The sequence below is a fragment of the Poecile atricapillus genome, chromosome 2, assembly GCF_030490865.1.
Source record: "Poecile atricapillus isolate bPoeAtr1 chromosome 2, bPoeAtr1.hap1, whole genome shotgun sequence".
NCBI classification, from domain to species: Eukaryota; Metazoa; Chordata; class Aves; order Passeriformes; family Paridae; genus Poecile; species Poecile atricapillus.
Genome location: NC_081250.1, coordinates 133,675,062 through 133,697,475, shown reverse-complemented (window position 1 = coordinate 133,697,475; position 22,414 = coordinate 133,675,062). Strand labels below are relative to the sequence as shown.

Below are 22,414 nucleotides of genomic sequence, written 5' to 3'. Positions count from 1 at the left end.
TTCAAAGGCATCCATCAGTATTTCAAGATCTATGTTAAATTTACGGAAAGACTAGTACATTGCTATTTTAGCTTCTTCTGCTTTGCAGCAGCTGTCTCCCCTTCTCAGACTTTGATTACAGATATGTGACCATTCAGTTATGTCTGCTTTTCGTATTAAGACATAAATCATCTGTTGTTACTTAATTATAAGGAAAAAAAAATTCCCACACTCCTCACATTCCAGAGTATACTAAGTTTTTAATTTCTTCCACAAATTACTCTCTAACCTAATTACTTGGCATACTTCTTGGAAACAAAATGAAAAATTTCCATTTCTACACTGTTTTTAACCTTATTTCATTTGCCAGAAATCTTTGAAGAACCACAGAAGTATAATAAACTGTAAAATCATGCGGGTTTGGTCATAGCTTTCCCCTATAAATCAAATCTAACATAAACTGACTCCCAGCTCCTGTATCCAAAGAATCTCTCTTCACCACAAGGAAGGCCCAACAATATCCAGACACCAGCTATTCAAGGCTGGTTACTGATATTTAATACTCTGCAAATTTCCCTTCTTTAAACAGCAATTTTGAGTCAGCCACAGGCAATGCCAGACTGGATACATCACTGAAACCAAATGCACTGCAGGTATCTATTCCCCTGTAGCCCACAGAGGGGACCAGAAAGGAGCAGGAGCTGTCCTGCAGCCTAATTAGAGGTCAGTACCACTGCACATAGCCACACTGTAGCTTTTGGAAGCCCCAAATCAGACCAGGTGCACAAGCCCTGAAGGAAATGTGACTTACTGAGGATCTCTGCTAGACTAGGTTTACTCTGAAGGACTGCAGCCTGTGGAAAGAGCCATGCTGGAGGCACGGGAAACATGAGGAGGAAGGTAAAGCAGAGAGGAACTATTATGAACATATGATCATAACATCTATTCCCCATCCCTCTAAGCTGCTGGACAGAAGGACAGAGGTTAGAAGCGAAGGAGTTAAGCTGAGCCTCAGGAAAAAAAAAGGGGATACGGTGTTTCACTTGTTGTCTGCTTCTCATAAACCAAACCTTCTTGAATTGGCAATGAACTTCTGTAACTCCAACTTTCCCATCTTCCCCAAGTCTAGCCTGTTTTGCCTGTGACAGTAAGTGGTAAGCAATCTCAACTCAGGAGCTTTATCACCTTGTTTTCTCCCCTGTCCCATCAGGAGTGAGAGAGCAGCTGGTGGGTCAGCAGCCAAGGTCAACCCACCACAGCCTACAGTGAGAATTTCCCACATTCAAACTTGCATCCTTTGTCTCTCCTTATTGCCATGTACCTCTGACAAGTGCTCAGGCACATCAGAAGGCTCCATCCTGTCTGTATCCTCTGTTCAGGCAGTTGTAAATATCAATAAAATCTGCTCTTTGCCTTTCCCATCTCTTCCCCAGCACAGAGAGACACAATTCTCCCAGTCAGTGTCATGTGCTCCACCTCCATGACAAGCTTGGGTAGCTTCCACTGGACTTACTCCATTTTCTTGCATTATACAGCCCAGAAATGACTTCACAAGTGCCAAATACCGGGGAAGGATGGCTACCCTCTTGCTAACAGCCATCCCAGGAGATGGCTGGCCATAATCACAACTGGTTTCCCATGAGCAATCCCAGCTTCTTCTCTGCAGTGTTGCTTCCCGGCTAGTCCATGCCCAGCCCATACTGGGCTGTAAGACTAACTCAAAATCCCCCAGCACTGGACTTGACAACTCTCTTTGCTGAAGTCCATGCAGTACCTGTCAGCCCATTTCCCCAGCACTTCCTAATCTCTGTTTCTCAGCACATTGACTGCTTCCCTCACTTTAGTTGGTGGTGTCATTCTATTGTCCACCTGCCCTTTGCTTCCATTTATTTCAGAAGGATCTAAGGCTGACTGAACTGGCACCAGTATATCGAACAGGATCAAATACACAGCAAAGCATTTTTCATACAGTACTTACTGGAAACCTAAGCCCTTACCCACACTTGTTTGTAGAATGGCTTTGAAAACAAAATCAAAAGAGAACTAAGGTGAAGAAGAGAGATGACAGTTTAGCCTGATTCCTCCTGTGATTAGAGGGGGAGGACAAAAATACCCTTTTTACTTTTAAGCAGTGTACATGTTACAGTGGGCTCAGAACCAAGATGATGACCTTTGTGTGCAGCAGTAACAAAAGCCAGTGGAAGAGCTGGGTGATGAAAGGGATAACCTCTTCCACTTGGGCACACTTTAACAACTTGGACAACACAGTAAACAGCTGTTATTTTCTGTAAGGAAAGGAGAAGTGGGAGAAGCAGAAATGTGACCACAACAGGACACCTGATCTCACTATTTCCCTTTTTGTCTATAAAAATAGGAAGAAAAGCAAATATAAATTTACACAGCAAGTATTTTCATAGCAAAATCAGTAGACAGATGCAACTCTTGCACTTAAAAGCTAGGCTTCTCTTTTAATAACTAGAGATCTCAATGTAGGCTTACAAAGTTAGCCAATTCCTCAAGGGTGCTGCTGGGTTATGATTAGAGATCCTACAGGTGAAAGCTCTACACTGCTTGGAGCCACAGCATTGGTATTTTCAGTTAGGGACTAAATGAGATAATAATACAGTGGTGACAGTACTTCAAATATTAATTTTGAAAATCAGCACCCCTCCAGTGTCCCTCTTAATTCAAGTCAGTTTTAAACAGTACTGCAGCTTTTACTGCATATTTAGCTACTCAGACAGGTAGAATACTTGTAATAGCTGCTACTGAAATAAGCAACTCTCTATACACATTAAAAGAAAGCCATCATATTCTGTTTGTGGTAGAACAGATGTCGCAAAAAAAAAAAAAAAAAAGAGCATCTAATAGCACGTTATTCAAAGCCATAAAATAGTCTCAAGCTTCAACTGAATGAAAAGAACAAAGAATTATCAGAACCCCAGCTCAGCCTAGCTTGTTATTATCCCAGCATGCCATCATCTTCCCAATAATTGTCTCACATCTTTTCTTTAGTCACAAAGATATAAACATGAAAAACATTCGTACATATGTGTGATGGCCAAACAACATGCTTGAGCCTTTCTGCACAAAGCAAAATTAAATCCTGCATCTCTTAAAAGTACTTGTGCTGAAGCCAACTGCATTTCTGTGCCAGTGTGTGCAGGCTGCAGCACTACTAAAGACTTAACACATTGCTTCAGTTTAGACACAAGTATCTACAATTTTATGTGGTACAAGAAAGTGACACATTTGCACAGGTATGTTTATTTTCCCTGTGTTTACAGTGCATCAATTGTAATTTTAAACCATTCAGAAAGCACAATTTCATACCAATTTTACATACTTTACATCACAGTTCAACAATGTTAACACAGTTGTATCTACTAAATCAAATGAACAAAATGGCCATGAACATTTACACTAGTCTTCTGTAAACAAGTTTTTTTATAAACAACAGTAAATGGAATTAACACAGACCACCATATGAAAGAGGGATAAGCTTTTCCTTAAATAAATCACTCTGTTTATAAATACTTAAATTCTCTCAATATACATTTACAGACATAGTCGATTAAAAGCTGGTTACCTATACTGGTCTTTAAAAAGAAAATGTCTAGAGATGGACCACGGTGTGTTCAATTCACCTAACATAAGAAGCAAGCATATGATTAGTAGAATGCTTAAAGTATACTATACTTCAACCTCACTTCTGTTTGTTTACACCAACACCGAGAAGATTGTCATGTTAGGGAACTTTTACTTGAATTCCAGCAAATTACAATCGATCTTGTAGTACACATAGGGGTAGTACTCCTGCTGGCTGAGGTTTAAACCTGGAATATCCATAGTTGCCTGCAAATAAAGGTTTGAAACCAGTTATACTCTTAACATTCTGACTCCTATTAAGAAGTAGATGAAATATTCATGTGTTTTAGAAGCAAATAGGCCAGGTAAGACTTCAAGCTTAAATTTTCACATTCAAGTGATTGTTTGAATAACAGTCATTTGACAAATAACTAATAGTATTTTTCAAAGGTAAATACAAAGTGCTTTTTCAAAATCTAAGTAGTTCTGTATCGATAAATGACATCCATTGCTAGTAAACACATCATCATCAAACGACATCTAAACACTGCCAGTTTCTGATAAGAATGTTATAGGGTGCTGAATGATCCAGGAAGTTAAGTTCAGCATCTTTAATTTTCATCTAAATTGTCTCAAATCCTCTTTCCACAAAAAGGCCTGGAAATACATTACATTCAATACAATGTTAAAAATCTTTTTTTAATTCAGCTAAACTCATGGTATCTTTAGTTAACTAATAACTATTAAGATCACTGCTTTTCAATACAAAGCAAATTAGTTGAATATGCCTCCCAACAAACCAGTTTTACACATGAAAATGAGACCTCTACATATGGAAAGACTGACTCAATTTTGACAATGATTCAGCCCTCTTCAGCAGAGGACTGCTATACTAACTTGCAGTCTGTACCTTTCCATCAGTCATAGGAAAGAATGCAGTAAGAAGAAATGCACGTGACTTCTAAACCAGACAGCTCTTCAAATATATTGGTTGCAACTTTAAATACCATCTGCCTTGCTAAAGTGTAAAACAGAAGCAGCGTTTTTTTAAGAACAAAAAATTCTCTGTTCTGTGAGAAAATGAAGAATATGGAGAGGTATAGCTTTTTAATGATGCCAATAGACTTTTTGCTTTGTTTAAACATAATAGTAGCAGTTAAAAAGTACTTACATCAATGATAGCTGCTGCACTGCTGTCAAGATGTTTGTATAAGTCATACAGAACTTCCCTCAGTTTCTTCATTGTTTTCTTATTAGGCTGAAGCAGCATTGCCTGGAAGTTAACTGGCAAACCATACCTGAGGAAGTCAAGTAGAAAACTATGGATATGCTGAAATAAACCTTCTTTCATAATTCAAGCAGAATTTTCTTTTGAGAAAGAATCCTATAGCTGAAGAGGAAATTTACTCATTTCCATTTTTGCAAAACCATTCTGTGTCAACAATTCTAAGGCATCAAAGAAGTAGAACTTCAAATTTAAAGTAACAAAACATAAGCCTAAATATTTTTAAAATCATTTTAAATCCTTGAGTATTTAGCATAATTCTCAATGTTACCTGAACACTCAGACTAAATTTTGAATACCCCATTAGTTCCCTTTGCTTATGACACTTAGCGGACAATGTAGTTTCTACTTAATCTCCTTTCCATGAATGTGGAAACAGCTGACAACATTCCAATGAAGTTCAGCTTTCTTTACTCAGGTTTTGTCTTCACAATAAGGCCATAGCAGCATGAACGCAAGTTCATGTGATTTGTTTTCTTTTTCTCTTCTGTTTTTCTCCATTATGACAACTTATCAAAAAAGCTAAAAACATCTTGCCCTTTGCTGACCATGGTAGGAATGTCTTCAACTATGAAAAATAAAGGTCCCTCCTTTGCAGTACAGAATTACAGCTGTTCTCGACTAGTAAAAACACTTGTGGATAGTATGAAGAAAAAAAGCAGATAAATTTTCTAGTTAGAATATTGAGTGGTTTAATACTGAAAAGTTTAGACTACAAAAGGCATGTCTTAAAGTAAAAGCATCCCATTTCATGATGCCAAATTGTTACTGAAAGCTCAAACAGTTTTTATTCTGAACTATTCAAATTTGCCATTTAAATATAAGATGTAGTTAGTTCTTGTTACAAGCAACTCATAAAGTAACCTAAAAATCAGCAAAAATGTCTCACTGCTATGTACAGAGTATCTGTAACTCTTAAAGCAATAATGAAGAGACTATCCAAGGCGAAGATACACAATTATCTACCTCAAATATTTCACAACTGGCAACAAGAGCTATTGCCACCAGCTATTCTTACTGCCCTACTTTTTGCTTCCTCCTTCCCAGAAGAGCAGCATTTGCATGCTTCAGTTTGGTAAACCCAAGCTAGATGTAGATTCTTACCAGGTCTAGGAAGAAAATCAATATTGAAATCTGCCTCATTACCTTAAAACAGATTCAACAAAAACACGTAATGCTTTCACATGAATCCATGCAATAAAAGCTTCACTGAAATTGACTTTCAGCCACCGAACCAGAGGCCCCTGTGAAAAAGGGAAGAAAAAAAAGAAGCTATTCAAACATCAGAAAAATACTCAGCCCATTTTGCATGTTTGAACTGCTACTCAGTATCTGTATCATGATAATAAAAGACAAGTTAAAGACAGAGTTCACTATGGACATAATGGTTCAAGAGTGTTTTGATACAAAGTAAAGAGACATTTAATGAAACTTCCCATTGTCTCTTCAGTTCCCCATCTCAGTTGTCATGATCTAACTATATTAAAGATAATTTTAGTCATATCTGATTATGTAATTCAAACACTTGTCCATTTTCAAACTTCAAACATTATCGGCTGCAATACCAGTCCTTGGTTCAAAGCAGTGAGGAGCACTTGTGCAGCAGGAAATTCAATTATCCCAGAGCAGATTAGCTGGGTGCAGGCTGACTACATCATGTCATCCTTACAATGCTCTGAATCACAACTTCATGAAATTTTTATGCAGCAATAATAAGTCTTAGCTGTCTCACATTTCTATAATGACCAGTTTATTAAGACTTACAAACTGTTTCTTCTTGTCAGTTGACAGTCTATTCATTTCTTCTTTATCGGCTTTCATCTCTTCTTCATTGTACTGGAAGTCACGGACCATAAATCTGCATTTGGAAGTGAATAAAAACAGAAGTGCCTATCTACAGATCCTTCAAAGCATGAGAAACAGAATGCACACAAAATAAACCTTACTTATATTCTCTGGCTTTGTGCTTGAAGTCGTCCACTGCCTTCCTGAACAAGGTGACATTACAAAGGTAGCTGTCTTGGTCCTCAAAGAGTACACTACACAGAAAGAAAACAAACCATGTGTCAGAATAAATCAGGCTCAAGTCAGTACAGACCAGTCACACAGTACCACATGCTGTACTTTATTGCTACAAGGCAAGACATAAATGTAGATAATTATACAGGATTTAGTTCCCAAATTAAGCACCTCATACAGAATGTAACTGACTGCTCTTAATTACTCCCTACATAAATGAAGGCAGCTTACAGTTCACATTAAGTTCATACGATATTTGTTCAAATAAAAATTATTTAACAAAAAAAGCAACTGATGCTGGTTTAGTACTGAAATGTTTGGACAACAGATTTATTAGAAATTAGAAAGTGTGTTTTAAAGAAAAATAAAAAAGATATAAAATAGAGAAGTACACAAATTATAAGATACAGGTTGGCAGAAGAAAATGTTTCTTCGGCTGTAAAGATGACCCCTCGATTTACTATTTTATAATTAAAAATAATATTGCTTATTTTGAGGCTTTACCTTAGGAAAAAAAAAAGCTTTAACAGACTTAGACTGTTCCTCAAGATCATACTGTCTTCAACACAAGCATTATCCAATAGTTTAACAAGTTGACTTTTCTTAGGCTAGTCCTAGGCTGTGGTTTCCCAATAATTAAGAGCCACTAGCAAGTCTTCCAGATGTGAAGCTATCCAGAGGAAGTTCAGGTTTTTTAACTGGCACAGAACTGGTAATATTACATTTGCCTGATGAAAACCTCAGTCTGTCAGTTAAAATTAACCACAAATCAATGATTTGTGCTACATTTGGACTTTAATGTGGTTACAAGGTTGTTAAAGTGGTTTAATCTTGCCCACCACAGCACCTGGCACCAGCTTGATATCAGGCACCCAAAGAGACAAGCTACCTTTCTTTGTACACAACAAAACCATTTACACTTCTAGACCTCCATTCTTTGGAAGTCTCCAAAGAATTCATACAACTTGTTTCAAGTCTTGTGAATACAGACCTAAAGCTTACAGGCCAACAGCCAGCATTTGTTGCTTATCTCCACCACATTCCAGCTAGAAGCTGAATATATCTGACCAGAATTAGATTAACTTTTCAATTCTCTTACTCTTCTCCCCATAAGTTAAGTTCAATAACTTTGTTCATTTGAATCTTTCCTTGAGTATTTCATCAGATTTGACCAGATAAAGCTATAAAGCTACACATATTGACAAGTTTTTGACCAATCTTTAAAATTCAAAGCCTTTCTAGAAAAAGAACGCTCCTGAAACACAGCACAAACAAATATGAGATTTAGCATTCAACAACTTACTTGCTGGAACGTGGTACAACCATCTCTGCTAGCGTTTCATACTGCTTAACCCAGTCATTGTAATTTAACCTAGAGAATACAGAGGTTATTGTTAGACTTTTAATCTGAGATTAATGGATCAAGGGTTTTTTTTAAAGGTAAAAACATTTAATCATCACATCCTCCATCTCAGGTGTAGGTTGTCAGAAATACACAAGACTCAGGCAATGCTCAGTTCTCCTCACACTGTTATTATAATTATTGATAAATAAACTATAGTGATAGAAAAAGTAAAATATTTTCAGTATTCATGTCAGTTTACAAGTGCAAATTTTTTTTAATGTAAGAACTATGAAATTAAATCATCATTAAGTACAGATCTCAGGGGACCAAATGGAATTAACTGTCAAGGTTAATCAGAAACTCCTCATGCAACTCTGCTCTTCTGAGCAGAGGAATACTTCTTCCACAATCATAAACAGGTTCCCCAGAGTCCTGCACTTGCCTGAAGGACTGGGAATTTTGGAAGCCCTGCCTTTCTGTAGCTGGTTGTGAACAGGTTCCATCCTTTCAACAGCAAAAGCAAGTCCAAGAAAAACAACAGCTGAGATATTCTAACCACTTGCTTTCTGCTAAAGACACAGCAAAACTGTTTTTTCTTCACCAGAGTTTGACATGTGACAGATTCTAATGGTTCCTGTGGTAAAGAGAGCCAGTGGGCTTTTCATAAATCAGAAGATCTCTTTACCTGAGCTCCAGAAAGACAGTCAAGGGACATTTTCTCATTTTACAACAGTTCTGTGGGCATTTGTATCACTACTTTCCTTGGCCAGGGGAAAACATGAGATTTCTGTTGTTCAAACATTTCAAGTAAGAACAGCCTGTTCCCCCAGCAAGCCTTTGACAAGACGTAAGCAGGGTTCCAATGACAGAGACTTAGGTAAGTAAAAAAAAAACCAAAAAAGTGTTCAGGCAATCTAAAAATGTGCAGAACAAAGCAGTAAAGAGTTCACTCGCTACGTGATGAAAGTTGGCATACTTCTAACCAGGATAATTTAATGATTAAGCCTTCTAATGTAAAACAAGTCATGTTTTTACTCAGCACTTATTTTCATAAGGACACCATCTGGAACATGACTACTCATAGCAAACACTGGATAAGAGACATACGTCTAATCTCCAGTTTCCTCAAGAAATTCATGAGCACTCAGCAGTCCTTATGAGGAGTTTTTGTGAAAAAAGGAACACAGGCACAGACGCTCACTTCTCTCCTGAGCATCTTAACAGTCCTGTTTGCTCATCCAGGAAAGGCCCAAGTAAATTCAGATGTCATTCTTACAGTATTATAGGGCTGTGAGATCTATTACTTGATTTACATTTCTTATTGTATTCTGCTCAGGATGAATAAACTTACTTCGGCACAATCACTAATAACGTGACCAAATATTCTGAATCAAGTACAAAGTCCTCTTTCTTTACAATATCAGCAAGACTTCTGGTTAGCAAGCTTCCCCTGCAGAGAAACAAAGACAGCCAGAACAATTACATGTTTAAATATTGAATTTGTCTGGATAACAGTTTCCAGTGCTTGATAATATAGCATTCTCATAAACACATTTTACCTACACAATTGCTATTAGCAGAGCAAACAAAATGTCCTTATATGCATTTTATATCTCACTGTCCAAAGTCACTGAAATTTTTATCAGTAGCTCCACTGCTGTGTGTCATTCCCATGTTCCAAATACATCACACGCTTAAGTGGCCAACTTTTCTTTTTAGAAGTTACTTAAAACTGCAAGAACCATTAAAACCATTAACTGTGGATTCTAACATACCAAGCCCCAGAGCTATAACTAACCTAGTACAGATCTACATACAGAACATCAGTAAAAACTTAAAGCAGTGTATTTCCTCATATGCATAAAAGACCAAGAACGCACAGAGGTTTAATGACTCTCAGCTGACAAACTGCCATGGCTTAGCACAGAACTTATGTCTCACTCCTAAAACAGGTTGTCACACACTGTCATTGGTATGACCCGTGGTTCTGAATCAGCCAGCAGGCTTGTGCCATTCACTGTAATGGCAGGGTTCAGGCACATTAATCAACCACATTTGCACAGAAGAACTGCTGAACCTCAACCGTACTTCAAATAATCGTCACATGTACATGACAACACAACACACAGTCCTTGTTTAATTCATTATCTGCGTGTACTGCTGCTGTCGCTGCTAGTAAATTCTGAGGGAAGAAACCCAGTTAAGTTGGAGTGAAGGAAAGACTTTCTTATTTAGACAAGACACCTAAGTAGCAGAGTTACACACCACAAACAGCAAGCTCCTCTTAAAAGTTCCAGCAATTTTATGCTATTTGTACATGCTTTTGTGATTTCTTAATTGCTTTTCTGTCACAAGTAAGTTAACACCAACCAGAAAGCTGGTAATAAATGTTCCCTTATGACAGCTGCTCTTCAAGATGGATAAACACCTCAAAAATACATTAAGCTTAGAGCCTGAATCACTCCACATTTCATTATTTATTAAGTTTTCATGCTTAGATAACATTCCTGTGCTACATTAGCAAAAAATAATACAACTTACGCATTCTTTCTTTCCAAATTCTGAAGATTCCCTTTCAGATTATTGTATGCCGAGGCTCTTGCTTTTAGATCATTGTCAATCTGGTTTACTCCCTTAAAAATGAAAAGAAAAAGAACTATGTCTAAAGAACTAGAATAGAATTTATGTTCAGCTTGCCACTGCTGCTCAGTAATCCTAGAGGATGGATTTGAAAAGGATGGCTTAATTAGCATGATTACCAAAAATTATTCATTCCCAGCTAGATAACTTGGCAGTAAGTGGAAGAACACAAAACAAATTAAACACTTTAGTACATCTTAAACTGCCAACCATACTCGTATCAGCATGTACCCTATACAAGGAAGTATTTTAAAATCAGTGCACTCAGTAACAGTTGGGAAACTGAAAGAACTTGGCACAGTGTTGGTCTGGCATTATAATGCTGCCTACTGCCTCCTTCACTGCCTCCTCACTGTAGTATGGAGGTACAAGCATGAAAAAATTTCCAGGGACACATTTCTGAACACTGTCAAGGGACTCTCCCTTTATACAGACTTAGACCAACTGACAAAACATTTTGTTTGCATAAAACACTACAGGCTGGAGATACAGATATGATTTTGTTTCCACAAAATAAATCTCTCTTAAAAGCAAGGTCAGTTAATTAAATAGTGACCTTGTTTATGGTAACACCTAGGTTGGCTTGTCTCCAGCAGGAAGTAATCAAAACCCTGAATATTCCGTTAGTTTCACGTGGCAACACATTAACAGCTTGCACCTCTACAGATTCAGAAATCCTTTAGACAAAATACTCTGAAATTACAAAATTAAAAAGTGAGTACTTAAGGCTATTTAAATCCTTTGACTGATACAACCTTTAGCAAAGTAACATGCAGAACATTTCAGCAGGTCCCACACAAGGCATATACCTTCATGCAAACCTTTTAATACTACACCAGCACCTTTTTTTTTTTTGCATCTAGAAGGCATCGTAAGGTGAAAATGAATCAGAAGTTATTAAGCTAGCACCTTTGTGCATTCAGCTCTTTCCCAGAGTGACAACTCTTTGCCTTTTTCAAGGATCAGGACTTTCAACAGGTTTAACTATGCATTACTTAATGACAAAACCCAAAAACCACTGCCTTTACAAATCAGTTCCATTCAGCATTTCCTAATTGACAATACTCTAATTGCTCTCATTTGTAGAGTCAGTAGTCTTTTAAAAGATGACTGCTTAGCCAAAAACCTGTTACTGCTGTACTGACTTAAGTTTATTGAAACAACCAGCTTTGCTTCCTACTGAATGTTAGAGAATACAGAACCACAAATCTCAATGCCACAACAGAGCTCTTGAAAACAAATTTTTGTAAAATTACCAAACGAAGCAACAATACAAACTTTCTTTTGGGAATAGAATTGGTGAATAACTCACAAAGGTCATTGCAAAAAGAGGCAGACTAATGGTACTGCTAAAGAAAGTGCCAGTATAACACAGTGAGCCTATTTCTACGCAGGGCAATCCCAGATATTTAAACCACTTAGGTAGTGTAGTCATTGGCAATACTGAGTGTCTTGCAGCCATACAACTGAGTTGTTGCACTTCAATACATGCCTGGGTTGCTGAAAAGATTCGACTAGAGCACTAAAAATACTGAGGTCTTCTTGCATAAGTCTGATGACTAATTTCAAACTCAAAGAATGACTCGATTAAGTGACAGCTCTCACACAGCGCAGATGCCATCTCCAAAGTATTCGGTATTGCCACTGGGGTTCACAAAACTTCTGAAAGTTAAAAGCTGAAAAAACTTGATGGATAGTTTCAGCAGATATAATTTTATTTTAAATGTTTCTAACACTGCTAACACTTTCTTCTCAGCTGACGAAGCCTACACTGCAATTGCCATTACTCATCTTGACAGACATCAGAACCTGCTGTCTGAGTGAGTGAGGATGATATAAAACCATACAGGAAAAGCAGTAATTCATGATATGACAAGCTTTTCAAATTATTTAACATCAACATGTCAGAAGGCTTCACAGATTTTAATTAATGTAGCTCTATCAATTTTCCTTTATCTTCACTTTGACACGTGATTACATGAACATTTTATCTTTGTCAGAACTCCTGCCTTGGGACAAAATTGCTTCAAGTCCTGAGATATGATCTCCTAGGGGTCATTTCTGTAAGAACGTAAGGCATCTTCAGTCATCTTCCTTCTCTACTTTATGGACACACATCTATGGCTCACAGTTGAAAATATTTTATAAACTATTTGAAATCAGATTTATGCCATTATGTGTCCTGAAGCTGTACCTATAGAACAGAAGCACAGCTAAACACAAAGAGAAATGGAAACCCTCAACAGGATGAACTCCAGCAGACCTGTTTCTCTGCATTTACTATCCAACCTAATAGGTCAATGAGGTGCCCAAAGTAGATAAAGAATGTAAGACAGTTAAAGTTCAGGCTAGAGTACAACTTTGTTGAAGCAGATTATTTATCTAGCAAACTTCAGGACACAGAATAGCATGCACTGAATCTTTGATAATTTTCAATAAAGGGCATATCTTGTCATGTCCTTTGTTTCTTTTTCAACAAATTTTATTTCTGCAAAAACAAGTTCTGTACTATTAAAGCTAAAAAGTTCAGTGCTTCATTTTGGTACCTTCTTCTGAAGAAGCAAATACTATGTACTAGTGTCAGATACTAAGATTCTAATTTTATTATCTGTGAGATATTTTTAATGTGCAATTCTTTAGAGCTGTAAGATAGCCAGTCATTTTTCAACAAAAGGCCACACTGCAGATGTTTTCCAGGAATAGTTACTAAATGCAATTTGTGAAATAAATTCAAGATACAGTGATAGTCCCAAAGAAAATATCAAAAATGAAAGTACTAATTGCAGTCTCAGTCAGCTTTGTAGCATATATTAGGATTTTGTTCTCTTAAAAAGAATTAATGTAATAGTTCCGGGAATCTGCAGTTACAGCAAAGCACAAGTCTGCCAGCACTTACCCCCATCCCAAACCCATTATAGTCCCTACACATCCATCACCAAAGACTACCAAAGGTACCTCTATAGGTACCCAGAACAGCTTTTTTCCAAGTTATGTATTTCCAGTCAGTAACAGAGGCAGTTCCAAGAGCCAGTCTGCAGATTACAGAAAACAGGGAAGGAAAAAAAACAAAAAAAAATGAAGCAGCTGGGAAGATCGTAAAGCAAGGGCTGCCTACAGAGAACTCTCACTGTCTAAATCAGCCAGCCACTGCTGAGGACCCTGTACAGGCTCACAAGCAAGTACAATGCAAACAAATCCCTGCACATATGAAACACATTGCCAAAGTAAAGATGAGGAAAACGCGTGACAACTCTCAAATGAGCTTTCTTTACATCTAACAATGAAGGCTTATTTCTCCCCTCATAACTGACTGCCGTGGCTTTCAGAATGCAAATAAGTTCCCTGGCTCACTGCTAACAGCCCACAAGGTTTGAGAACATGAGACAAACAATATGCTAGTGCAGCAAACCTGAAATGTAAACATCATTTCCTGGCTATTTATTTGTTAGATCCTAGGAAACAGAAATCAGTAAAGACAGCATGATGGTCTTCAGGGAGCACTCTCCAAATCCCAGCCACATCCTAATGTATTTCTCTGGTTACTAACTGCTACAAAGTTCACTGCTATTGTTAGCTGACTAAAACAGACAAATTGCTTTGAGAGCAAGTTTTCTGCATAAATATCTCAAGTTCAAATAAGGAAGTTTTATAAAACAAGTTACCTTACCTTTGCAATAATTTCTGAAATATTCTTCAAGGATTGCTTGATTGGGTATTTGGCCATATCCCATTGGAACCTTGTTATATAGGTGACCAAGTCAACTAAAATTTTAAAGAATTTTGTTAAGATTGGCAATAAAAAGACTACTGTGTTATATTCTATGTAGAAGTGCTGTAACAGAAGAGAACTGTAACAGGCTGGACCTTCCCATGTCTGGACCCCGTTGCTTAAGAAATTTGACAAGAAACAAGTTGTAAATTAGCCATGACCTCTGCCTTCAGATATTGGTTTCTCCACCTTTGTAGATCGTAAGTAACATTTACTACCAAGTCAAGGATAGTTGGAGAACTACAGACAGGAGCAACTATTTTTTGCTCTGTGTGAAAAATAGGTGGGAGAACGGAAGGTTATGATGGCAAGAAAGACAGCAATGACCATGTGGCTCACCTGAAGTGACAGTTTTGTAAAGCTTTTTATGAAAGACACTACTCCAAGCCCTTATCCACTTATATTAGCCTCTCCTGCATCAATACAAGTTGTTAAATTCTATTTAATGGCTTTGAAAATAAAATATTGGTTCAGAGAAAAGTGAAGCTTGTTATTGAAATAAAAGGCACACTGGCACCCTCAAGTGCTTCTCGGCAGGGCTGCCCTCAAACCATTCATCCTCCACCCATATTGACACTGAGGGTTGCCCTGACCCAGGTGCAGCCCCTTGCACTTGGTTTCCTTGTACCTCAGTAAGTTTCAGGATCATTGCCTTCCCTTCTACAGTTTTAGGATACATTAGAATATCATGGTTAACACTTTACCTCCATTAGCCAGAAGATTCTCCTGAACTTTATCTTTACTGTCTTCTAGAACATCAGCCATATACTGAGCCACCTTCTTTACAACACTGAAAAATGAAAGATCAAGATATATAAAAGCAAACAAACAAACAAATAAATCAATCAAAACCCCAAACCCACCATTTGGGAAATACCATTCATGAAACTGATTTTAATTTGCCTGAGATTGGATCAAAAGTGACTGAATCAAACAAGGATGACACTTTCTCTACAGTCAAGCTTTCCAGGACCACAAGCTGGAGTCAGTATCTGAAGGAGACCAACTTCTCAGAAGTATTCTACATCTTTATTTAAAATCTTCTCTACTGTTGGTACTCACCACTACTCAACAAGGTGAGGCCAGCTCACCCACATTGGTATTGACTTCAAGTGTAATGTCACTATATTGTAAATTTTTTTTAAAAGTCTGTGGTACTTCCAAAATTCTAACCCGTTTTTAGAAATAGAAAGGTAGAAGTCAACAGTAATCCAAACTAAACACAAGGCAACCCTGGCAATGCAATCTGACACTCAAGATCTGCCTTCCTAAATGAAAAGCCATGTATAATACCATTCACATGTGCCAGGTAAAAAGCTGCCTTTTCTATTTAAAAACTTCTAGTTAATACTTCTCTCCTTGAAGCTGGAGATGGCTCCATGAGTTCTGGTTATGTGAAATTTTGCTACTTTTGCTCAAAATCACTTTCAAAAGGCTATTAGTTTCTTCAAAATGTATAGGTTTTGCATTTTAGTATTAATACTGTTTAAGCATTTATATAGATTAGAAAATCACATTATTACCTTCTTAAAGTGTGTAAACAGCATTCCTGCTAAAAGAACAAGCTTTTACTTCATTTCATCACTACTTCCTGCACCTGTCAGACTCAATTCTTAACAATTCTCCAGGACCCAGCACCACACAGCACTACTTTAGGGAGAACCATCTTTCATCAATGCATAATAAGAATTTCGGATTATTTTTCTTTTTTCAGGAACAGATACTGTGAAAACCAGCATCTCAGCTTTCTTAAATCTTAGCATGTTGACTGCCTGCAGAGGATCATTTTCTCCTATCTTCCAAATCACTGTGATACAAAAAATGTTGAAAATAACCTGTGTATTATTAGGACTCAGCAAACTATCACATCATTATTCTAATACTTTGCATCCCAGTAAAAATAAATTGTTACCTCTCCACAAATGCATCCAGTTTAGCCAGCTCATCTGACAAACCAACCAAAACATCCAGTGTGCCAACCTAGAAGCAAAGATCAAAATGCATTAGCAGATGTATATAAACACAGAAAGATAAAACCAGATAACAGTAAAAGCTACATCTCCCAACAGGCAGCTCTGCAGAACTACATAAAATGCTGGACTCTAAGATTTCAGACATCTTGATTTACCAAAATCATACTGTGTTTCATTTGTTAGATATCGCCCCTCAAAGCACCACAGGATCAGATCTAACTCACTAGTTTGGTGCTCAGTTTCAGTTCTGCAATCAAGACATCCAGAACATGTTAAAACAATGTCTACACTATGAATGCTGTATTTTTCACAAGGCAGTTGCTTCAGCATTTAATTCACTACTTTAGATCAACTGTGAAATTTCATTGATCAGGAATCTCAGCACTGGAGGCAACCTGGATGTTGAAAACATTTGACAATACGAGAGTACTGGACTTCTTGCATCTTGGATAATAAAATACCTAGTTTGTCTACAAGCTTTCACTCTTTTTTCCCTTCTCTTCCAGAAAACAGTTTCTTCCCTAATTTCATGTATCTGGAGTACCCATTTTGACCTGAAATATTACACGGCATAAATGAATCTTCTGCCTAGCCAAGATGCTATTAGTATTTAACATATTTGTAGCCTAGCATCTACTTTCTATATATCTGGCCACTCAAATTCACATTAGTTCTTTTCTGTTTAGCCTTGAAGCAGAAAGGAGCAGAATTACTTAAGAAACATGACTTTCCATGCCCCACCTTGTTGTGGGCCACAAGAATAAGGAAGCCTATTTTAACTAGTCACAAGCCTGAGGACAAGTAAGTCCTTAAGCAATAAAACTGCTGTTCAGTGGAGACTAAACCACTGTTTCAATGTGTTTTAACTATAGGATCTCACTGCTTAAACAGTTTCACCAGGTCCACAGAAGCCAGACTATTTCCCACCATATATAAGGTATATTCAGCTTCTGCCCCTTTTAGGAAGCAGAGTAGAAACAAAACCAATTGTTTCTAACCCTGATGGGCCCCAACAGTTTTCAGCAATAAGTCTTCTAAATGCTGCAGACATCCTACAGTTTGAAAACCATCCTGACTCATGTCCAAAAATCTGGGAAGAGAAAGACATTTATTCTAGTCCCTATTCTAACACAGGACAGTCCAAATGTGAATACAGGTTATGGCAGTTGGAAGATCTTAAAAGGAACACTGAAGCACTCTGTGCCCTGGGCCCATTCCTTAGCAGAGACAGGAAAAAGGCATTATGCCCCCTGATCTAGATCCACGCTGTAGACAAAGACTGAAGGCATTTTTCTCCTCAATTTTGTAAGCTTTGATGAGCTGTCACTACATTAAACTGAGCTCCAAATTCTTGTTCAAGAAACATTCAGGCATCAGGAAAGACCTTTTCTAAATGAATACACTGGCTCATAACTTTTCCATATCCTGATCATTGTATTAAACCAAGATTAACTACTTTCAGATTTTGTGACTATTTGCTTCTCACTGAAGAATTCAAACAGGCTTTTTTCCATTTTCCACAACACATTGGCAGGTCACACTGGAATGCTCAGTCAGAGATAAACTACTGCTCTAATAGAAGAATGTTACTTCTGGATGGAGAAAAGGCAGAGCTACTGTTTGATCAACTCCTGAATTTTAATTTCAGCCTTTTCACTGTATCTCAGACAGAAAAGGAGCAGACAAATCAGATGAGGGAAAAAAAAATAAATAATTTTTTAAAAAGTTAAAACAAAACAGTCAAAGGAAACTCTCAATAATCAGATCACAAGTTCCTATTTTTCTTTTCCAGGTAACTGCTACCACTATGAGATCAAGACTACCATCCTCAGAAAAAACTGCTTTATTTGCTGGAAGAACACAGATTGCTGAATCTTGAAAACTTACAGAGTGAACAACTAACTCAGAAGTCCAGAAGAAAAGATAAGTGTCTGAATATCATATAATGTCAGAATTATTTCTTAGCTCCACACATAAACATCAAGAAAAGTCAGCTGTTCTCTCTAAAATGTCTGCAAGTTTTAATCTAGGGAAAAAAAGATGATGCAAAACAAACACACTTCTTAGGACATGACATGGGAGTTTACATACCTTCAAGTCCGGAATATTGAACTTTGAATTAGTAGAAAGATTGTTATGTTTTGTAGTTGCTGCATGTAGCTTCTCCCATGTCTGTTGACAGGTCTTTTCCCCAGGAGCAGAAATCAGCCAAAACTCTGTCATTTTTGTGCCTTTATCTTGATGTTTGTTGATTCTGAGGATAAAGGCAAGATGCTAGCAGAAGGGAAGTAAGGGAAAGAAGAAAAAATATCTGCCATTAATACAGCAGTCAAAGCTTTGCCTGAAGAAAAACATCTCATTCCATATTACTGAAGTGCAGTTCCAGTCACTGTAAGAGATTTTACCAGGAGTATCATGTGGTTTCAAATTCATTTTTTCCTATCTTCCAAATCACATTTATACAGTTCGAAAATCTTTTTAAACTGCCCATCCTGTATGTTAAAGGGGGCTGAGTTTGCAACATTAGCACCTTTCAACTGTAATTTTACAGAAAGATAACAAGGAAACAATCTAACTGAAAATAAATCAAATAAAAGAGGACCCAAATTATACTTCCACAGCTATATACGTCTTCCAGTGTCTGTACAACAGATAACTTTTTCTGAAAACATCAGAGAAGAAATAAGAAAAAACAAACAAATTTCAACTCTGACATATCTTTTCCAATCACTTTTCAGATTAGGACAGTGTTTTAAAGTAAGTAAATGCCTAAAATTATCTAAATGCAGTAAGATCTAGTTTATTCTTTCAAGTAAAGAAGATTCTCCTGGCAGCTAAAAATTTCAACAAAAAGGAGAACACTTTATAGTCTTGATATCTCTGTCTGCAGACCATCAATAAGATTACACATACTGGCATTAGTCAAGAAAGTGTTGGTACTAAATACAAATTATGTTGGTTTACTTTGCAGACAAGCTCAGCAAGTTAAGAGTATATATGTTCTTTCGTCACTAAGAAGCAGAAACAGCTGGTTGAGAGTTACTGGATGTCTTTGATAAGGGAAAGAAGAACGAAATCAAAGTGTACTTTGACAGAATCTATATGTCAAATTTTGATATCTGTAATGTCTTCTGTAGCAACTTGGAATGAGTAGAGACTAACCTACATTTCATAGCACTCAATTTTTTTGAGGGAGAACTAATCAAATGTTGTATTTCTTAGAACTAGCGTGTGGTAGCGAACTTTGCCCAAAGCAACACACATAGGTCCTTCACCGTGTATTCATTCTAGGGGTAGCAAGTTACCAAGGGTGTTGAAATTCCAGGTAAGACAACGGCCTAGTTGCTGATTCTTTTGCTTAGCTACTCAGGAAGCCTAAAGCTGAAGTTTATCAGCCATCAAATTACTGCCATGGAGCACAGTCTGGCATAGCAGCCATCCCCCTTGGAATTAAGGGGCCTTGTTTCCAGCAGATGATGACACCCAGTTCCTGAGGCCCTTGATAGCACACACTCCATGCCACCTGGCACTGCACCACCAGGCACAGCACAGCGCTGCCACAAAACCGAACACAGACAATGCCAAGGCAGGTACAGGTAACTGAGAAATCAGAATATTTACAAGACCTGACATGCAACATCAGTTATCACCACGCTACAGGGCCTCTTTGTTTAGCACCAACTGCAGTATCTCAGATAACAGGTCTCCACTGGAGGTATACTAATTATCGATGATTTGGAACAAAACAAAATTTCCTCTTATTCAGACTCCTAGGATGCCTTATCTTCCTTAATGCATGCCAGACCTGGTGCAGGAGAAGTTTTCCTGTGCTCCACTGAACTCTGACCCTATAAAAGGCACAGCCAAGCTTACAGTAAACTTCACCTACTAAGGGAGACACCATTACAGCTGACACACACTCACAAAATGTTGAAGCTTTGAATTGTTTTTTTCTGGATTTGACTAGACTAGGACTAGAAAAAGTTGTGGAATAAATGTTATATAAACAAACTAGGTGGTGGCAGCAGCAACTTGTAAATATCCAAGTAAAAGACAGAAGAGAAATAACACAGAAATCCAGAATCTTACTCAGTAAGATACAGGGAACACTGCATTCTCATGTTTTCCACAAACAACAGTAATCTAAAGAATATTTTTAAAATTTCCAGGAGTGGCACAGAAGGAACAGTTGTAGCTCCCAGGAACCATTAAGTCACGGGACTTCCCTTCCTCCCTCACCATTTTTTGTCTGTGTGGCTGGTTTTACCAAAGCTCTGTTCCATTTCTAATAGTCATGGGAAGGAAGATGATTTCCCAATTCAGGTATAATGAAGGTATTATTATCAAATACACACAAGGGAACAAAAAGCTTGGTAAAAGAGTTTTAAATGCTTTCCACAATGGGGCTTGAAATCAGAGCAATGGAGAATACCAAACAAGAAGTGAAGAAAGGAGAAGTGCTACAGAATGGTTTGAAAAACAGATACAAATGCTGGTCAGACGAAAAACACATACAGATGGACTGTAAAACGAAAGCCAAGCAAATTAAAGATAAGAACCACAGGATAAAGCAGGAAATTCTAAGTGTTCAAAATAAAACCTAGAATAAGCAATAAAAATGGGTAGCTTGCTCACATCATATACCTCTATGACCAGGACTTTTTGTAATGCACACTGCTTCATCCCTATGTTATTAGGAAAATGGGTTTCCAAAGAAAAAAATTTCATGCAATATATTACAATCTAAAATAAACTGTTTACAGTGTTATACCCAGAAAAATATACAGTGATGTCAAAACAGAATCTCAACTACGGCATTGCATTTTTCAAAAATGCAGGGCAAGGGGCAGGGGACAATTGCTTCTATGTAGCTCAGCAGGAAACCTCAATTTACTGATGCGACTTAGCACTAAGTCCTCAGGGAGTCACTTCTTCAAGCTCGCTTTCAGAAATCACTTCTGGCGCTTGGCCTCCACGTTTCATAAACAGAAGCGGCCTCGACGAGGAGACCGGAAAGATTGCGCCGTGGGCAGTCCCCACGCTTGTGCGGAGTCGACCTGGGGCTGGCCCCGGGAGCGGGGGGCGCTGCCCTCGCTCCCCACGGAGCCGCTAACCCGGATCACAGGGACTGGATGTCAGCTCCCACAGCCCGGCAGCCGCCGGCTCGGGCTCCCCGGGCCGCGCTGTCCCTTCGCGCTCCCCGATATAAACACCCCCCGCAGCGGCAGGGCGGTGACCTGGCCGCCCCGAGGCCCGGCCGAGCTCCTGGGAGCCGCGGTACCGCCGGGCCCGGCCGGCGCTGCCCTTCATGCCAGGCCCTGCGCGGCCCGGCGCCGGGGGAGGCCGCGCGCCGGGGAAGGCCGGGACGCTGCGGTAGCCGCTCGGGGTAGCCCAGACACTCGTCCGTCCTTCTGTCTTTCCTTCCTTCCCTCCCCCGTCTGCTCCCGGGCCCAGCCCCGCCGTTACCGTCACTGCTCCATCCCCGCCGGCGCCGCCGCCGCTCACCCGCCGGTGGGTCACGTGACCCGCGGTCAGCTGACGCCGCCGCAGCGCCGGGCACGAGGGGCGGGAAGAGGCGCTGTGACGCAGCGGCGCAGTGACTGCCGGGTGCGCTGGGGCCGCGGGTTCGAGGCCTGCCCCGGCGCCATCTCTGCTCGCCTGCGCGGCCCGCTGTCGGGGCTCGCTCGGGCACCGCTGTTGCCATGGGCAGCTCAGGGCACCGACTGCCCCAGGACCCGGGCCACTTCTGGTTACTCTGGGCTTGATTAGGGAATTGGTGTGAAAACCACGTGTGGCTCAGGGCGACCCCGTGTTAA

At 38.8% G+C, this 22,414-nt stretch overlaps 1 protein-coding gene across 1 annotated transcript; it reads right to left on the bottom strand.

Annotated features, from left to right (window-relative positions):
- Positions 1–3,226: 3,226 nt before the first annotated feature.
- ATP6V1C1 (ATPase H+ transporting V1 subunit C1) lies at positions 3,227–22,182 on the bottom strand. The gene is made up of 13 exons (XM_058832070.1): positions 22,065–22,182; positions 18,690–18,872; positions 16,538–16,605; positions 15,330–15,415; positions 14,524–14,618; positions 10,758–10,849; positions 9,568–9,666; positions 8,175–8,243; positions 6,799–6,891; positions 6,617–6,710; positions 5,999–6,096; positions 4,739–4,865; positions 3,227–3,834 (listed from the first exon to the last, which is right to left on the bottom strand). The coding sequence occupies exons 2-13, from the start codon at positions 18,819–18,821 to the stop codon at positions 3,739–3,741; spliced, it is 1,149 nt and encodes a 382-aa protein (XP_058688053.1). The 5' UTR covers positions 18,822–18,872; positions 22,065–22,182; the 3' UTR covers positions 3,227–3,738.
- Between the last annotated feature and the right edge of the window lie 232 nt (positions 22,183–22,414).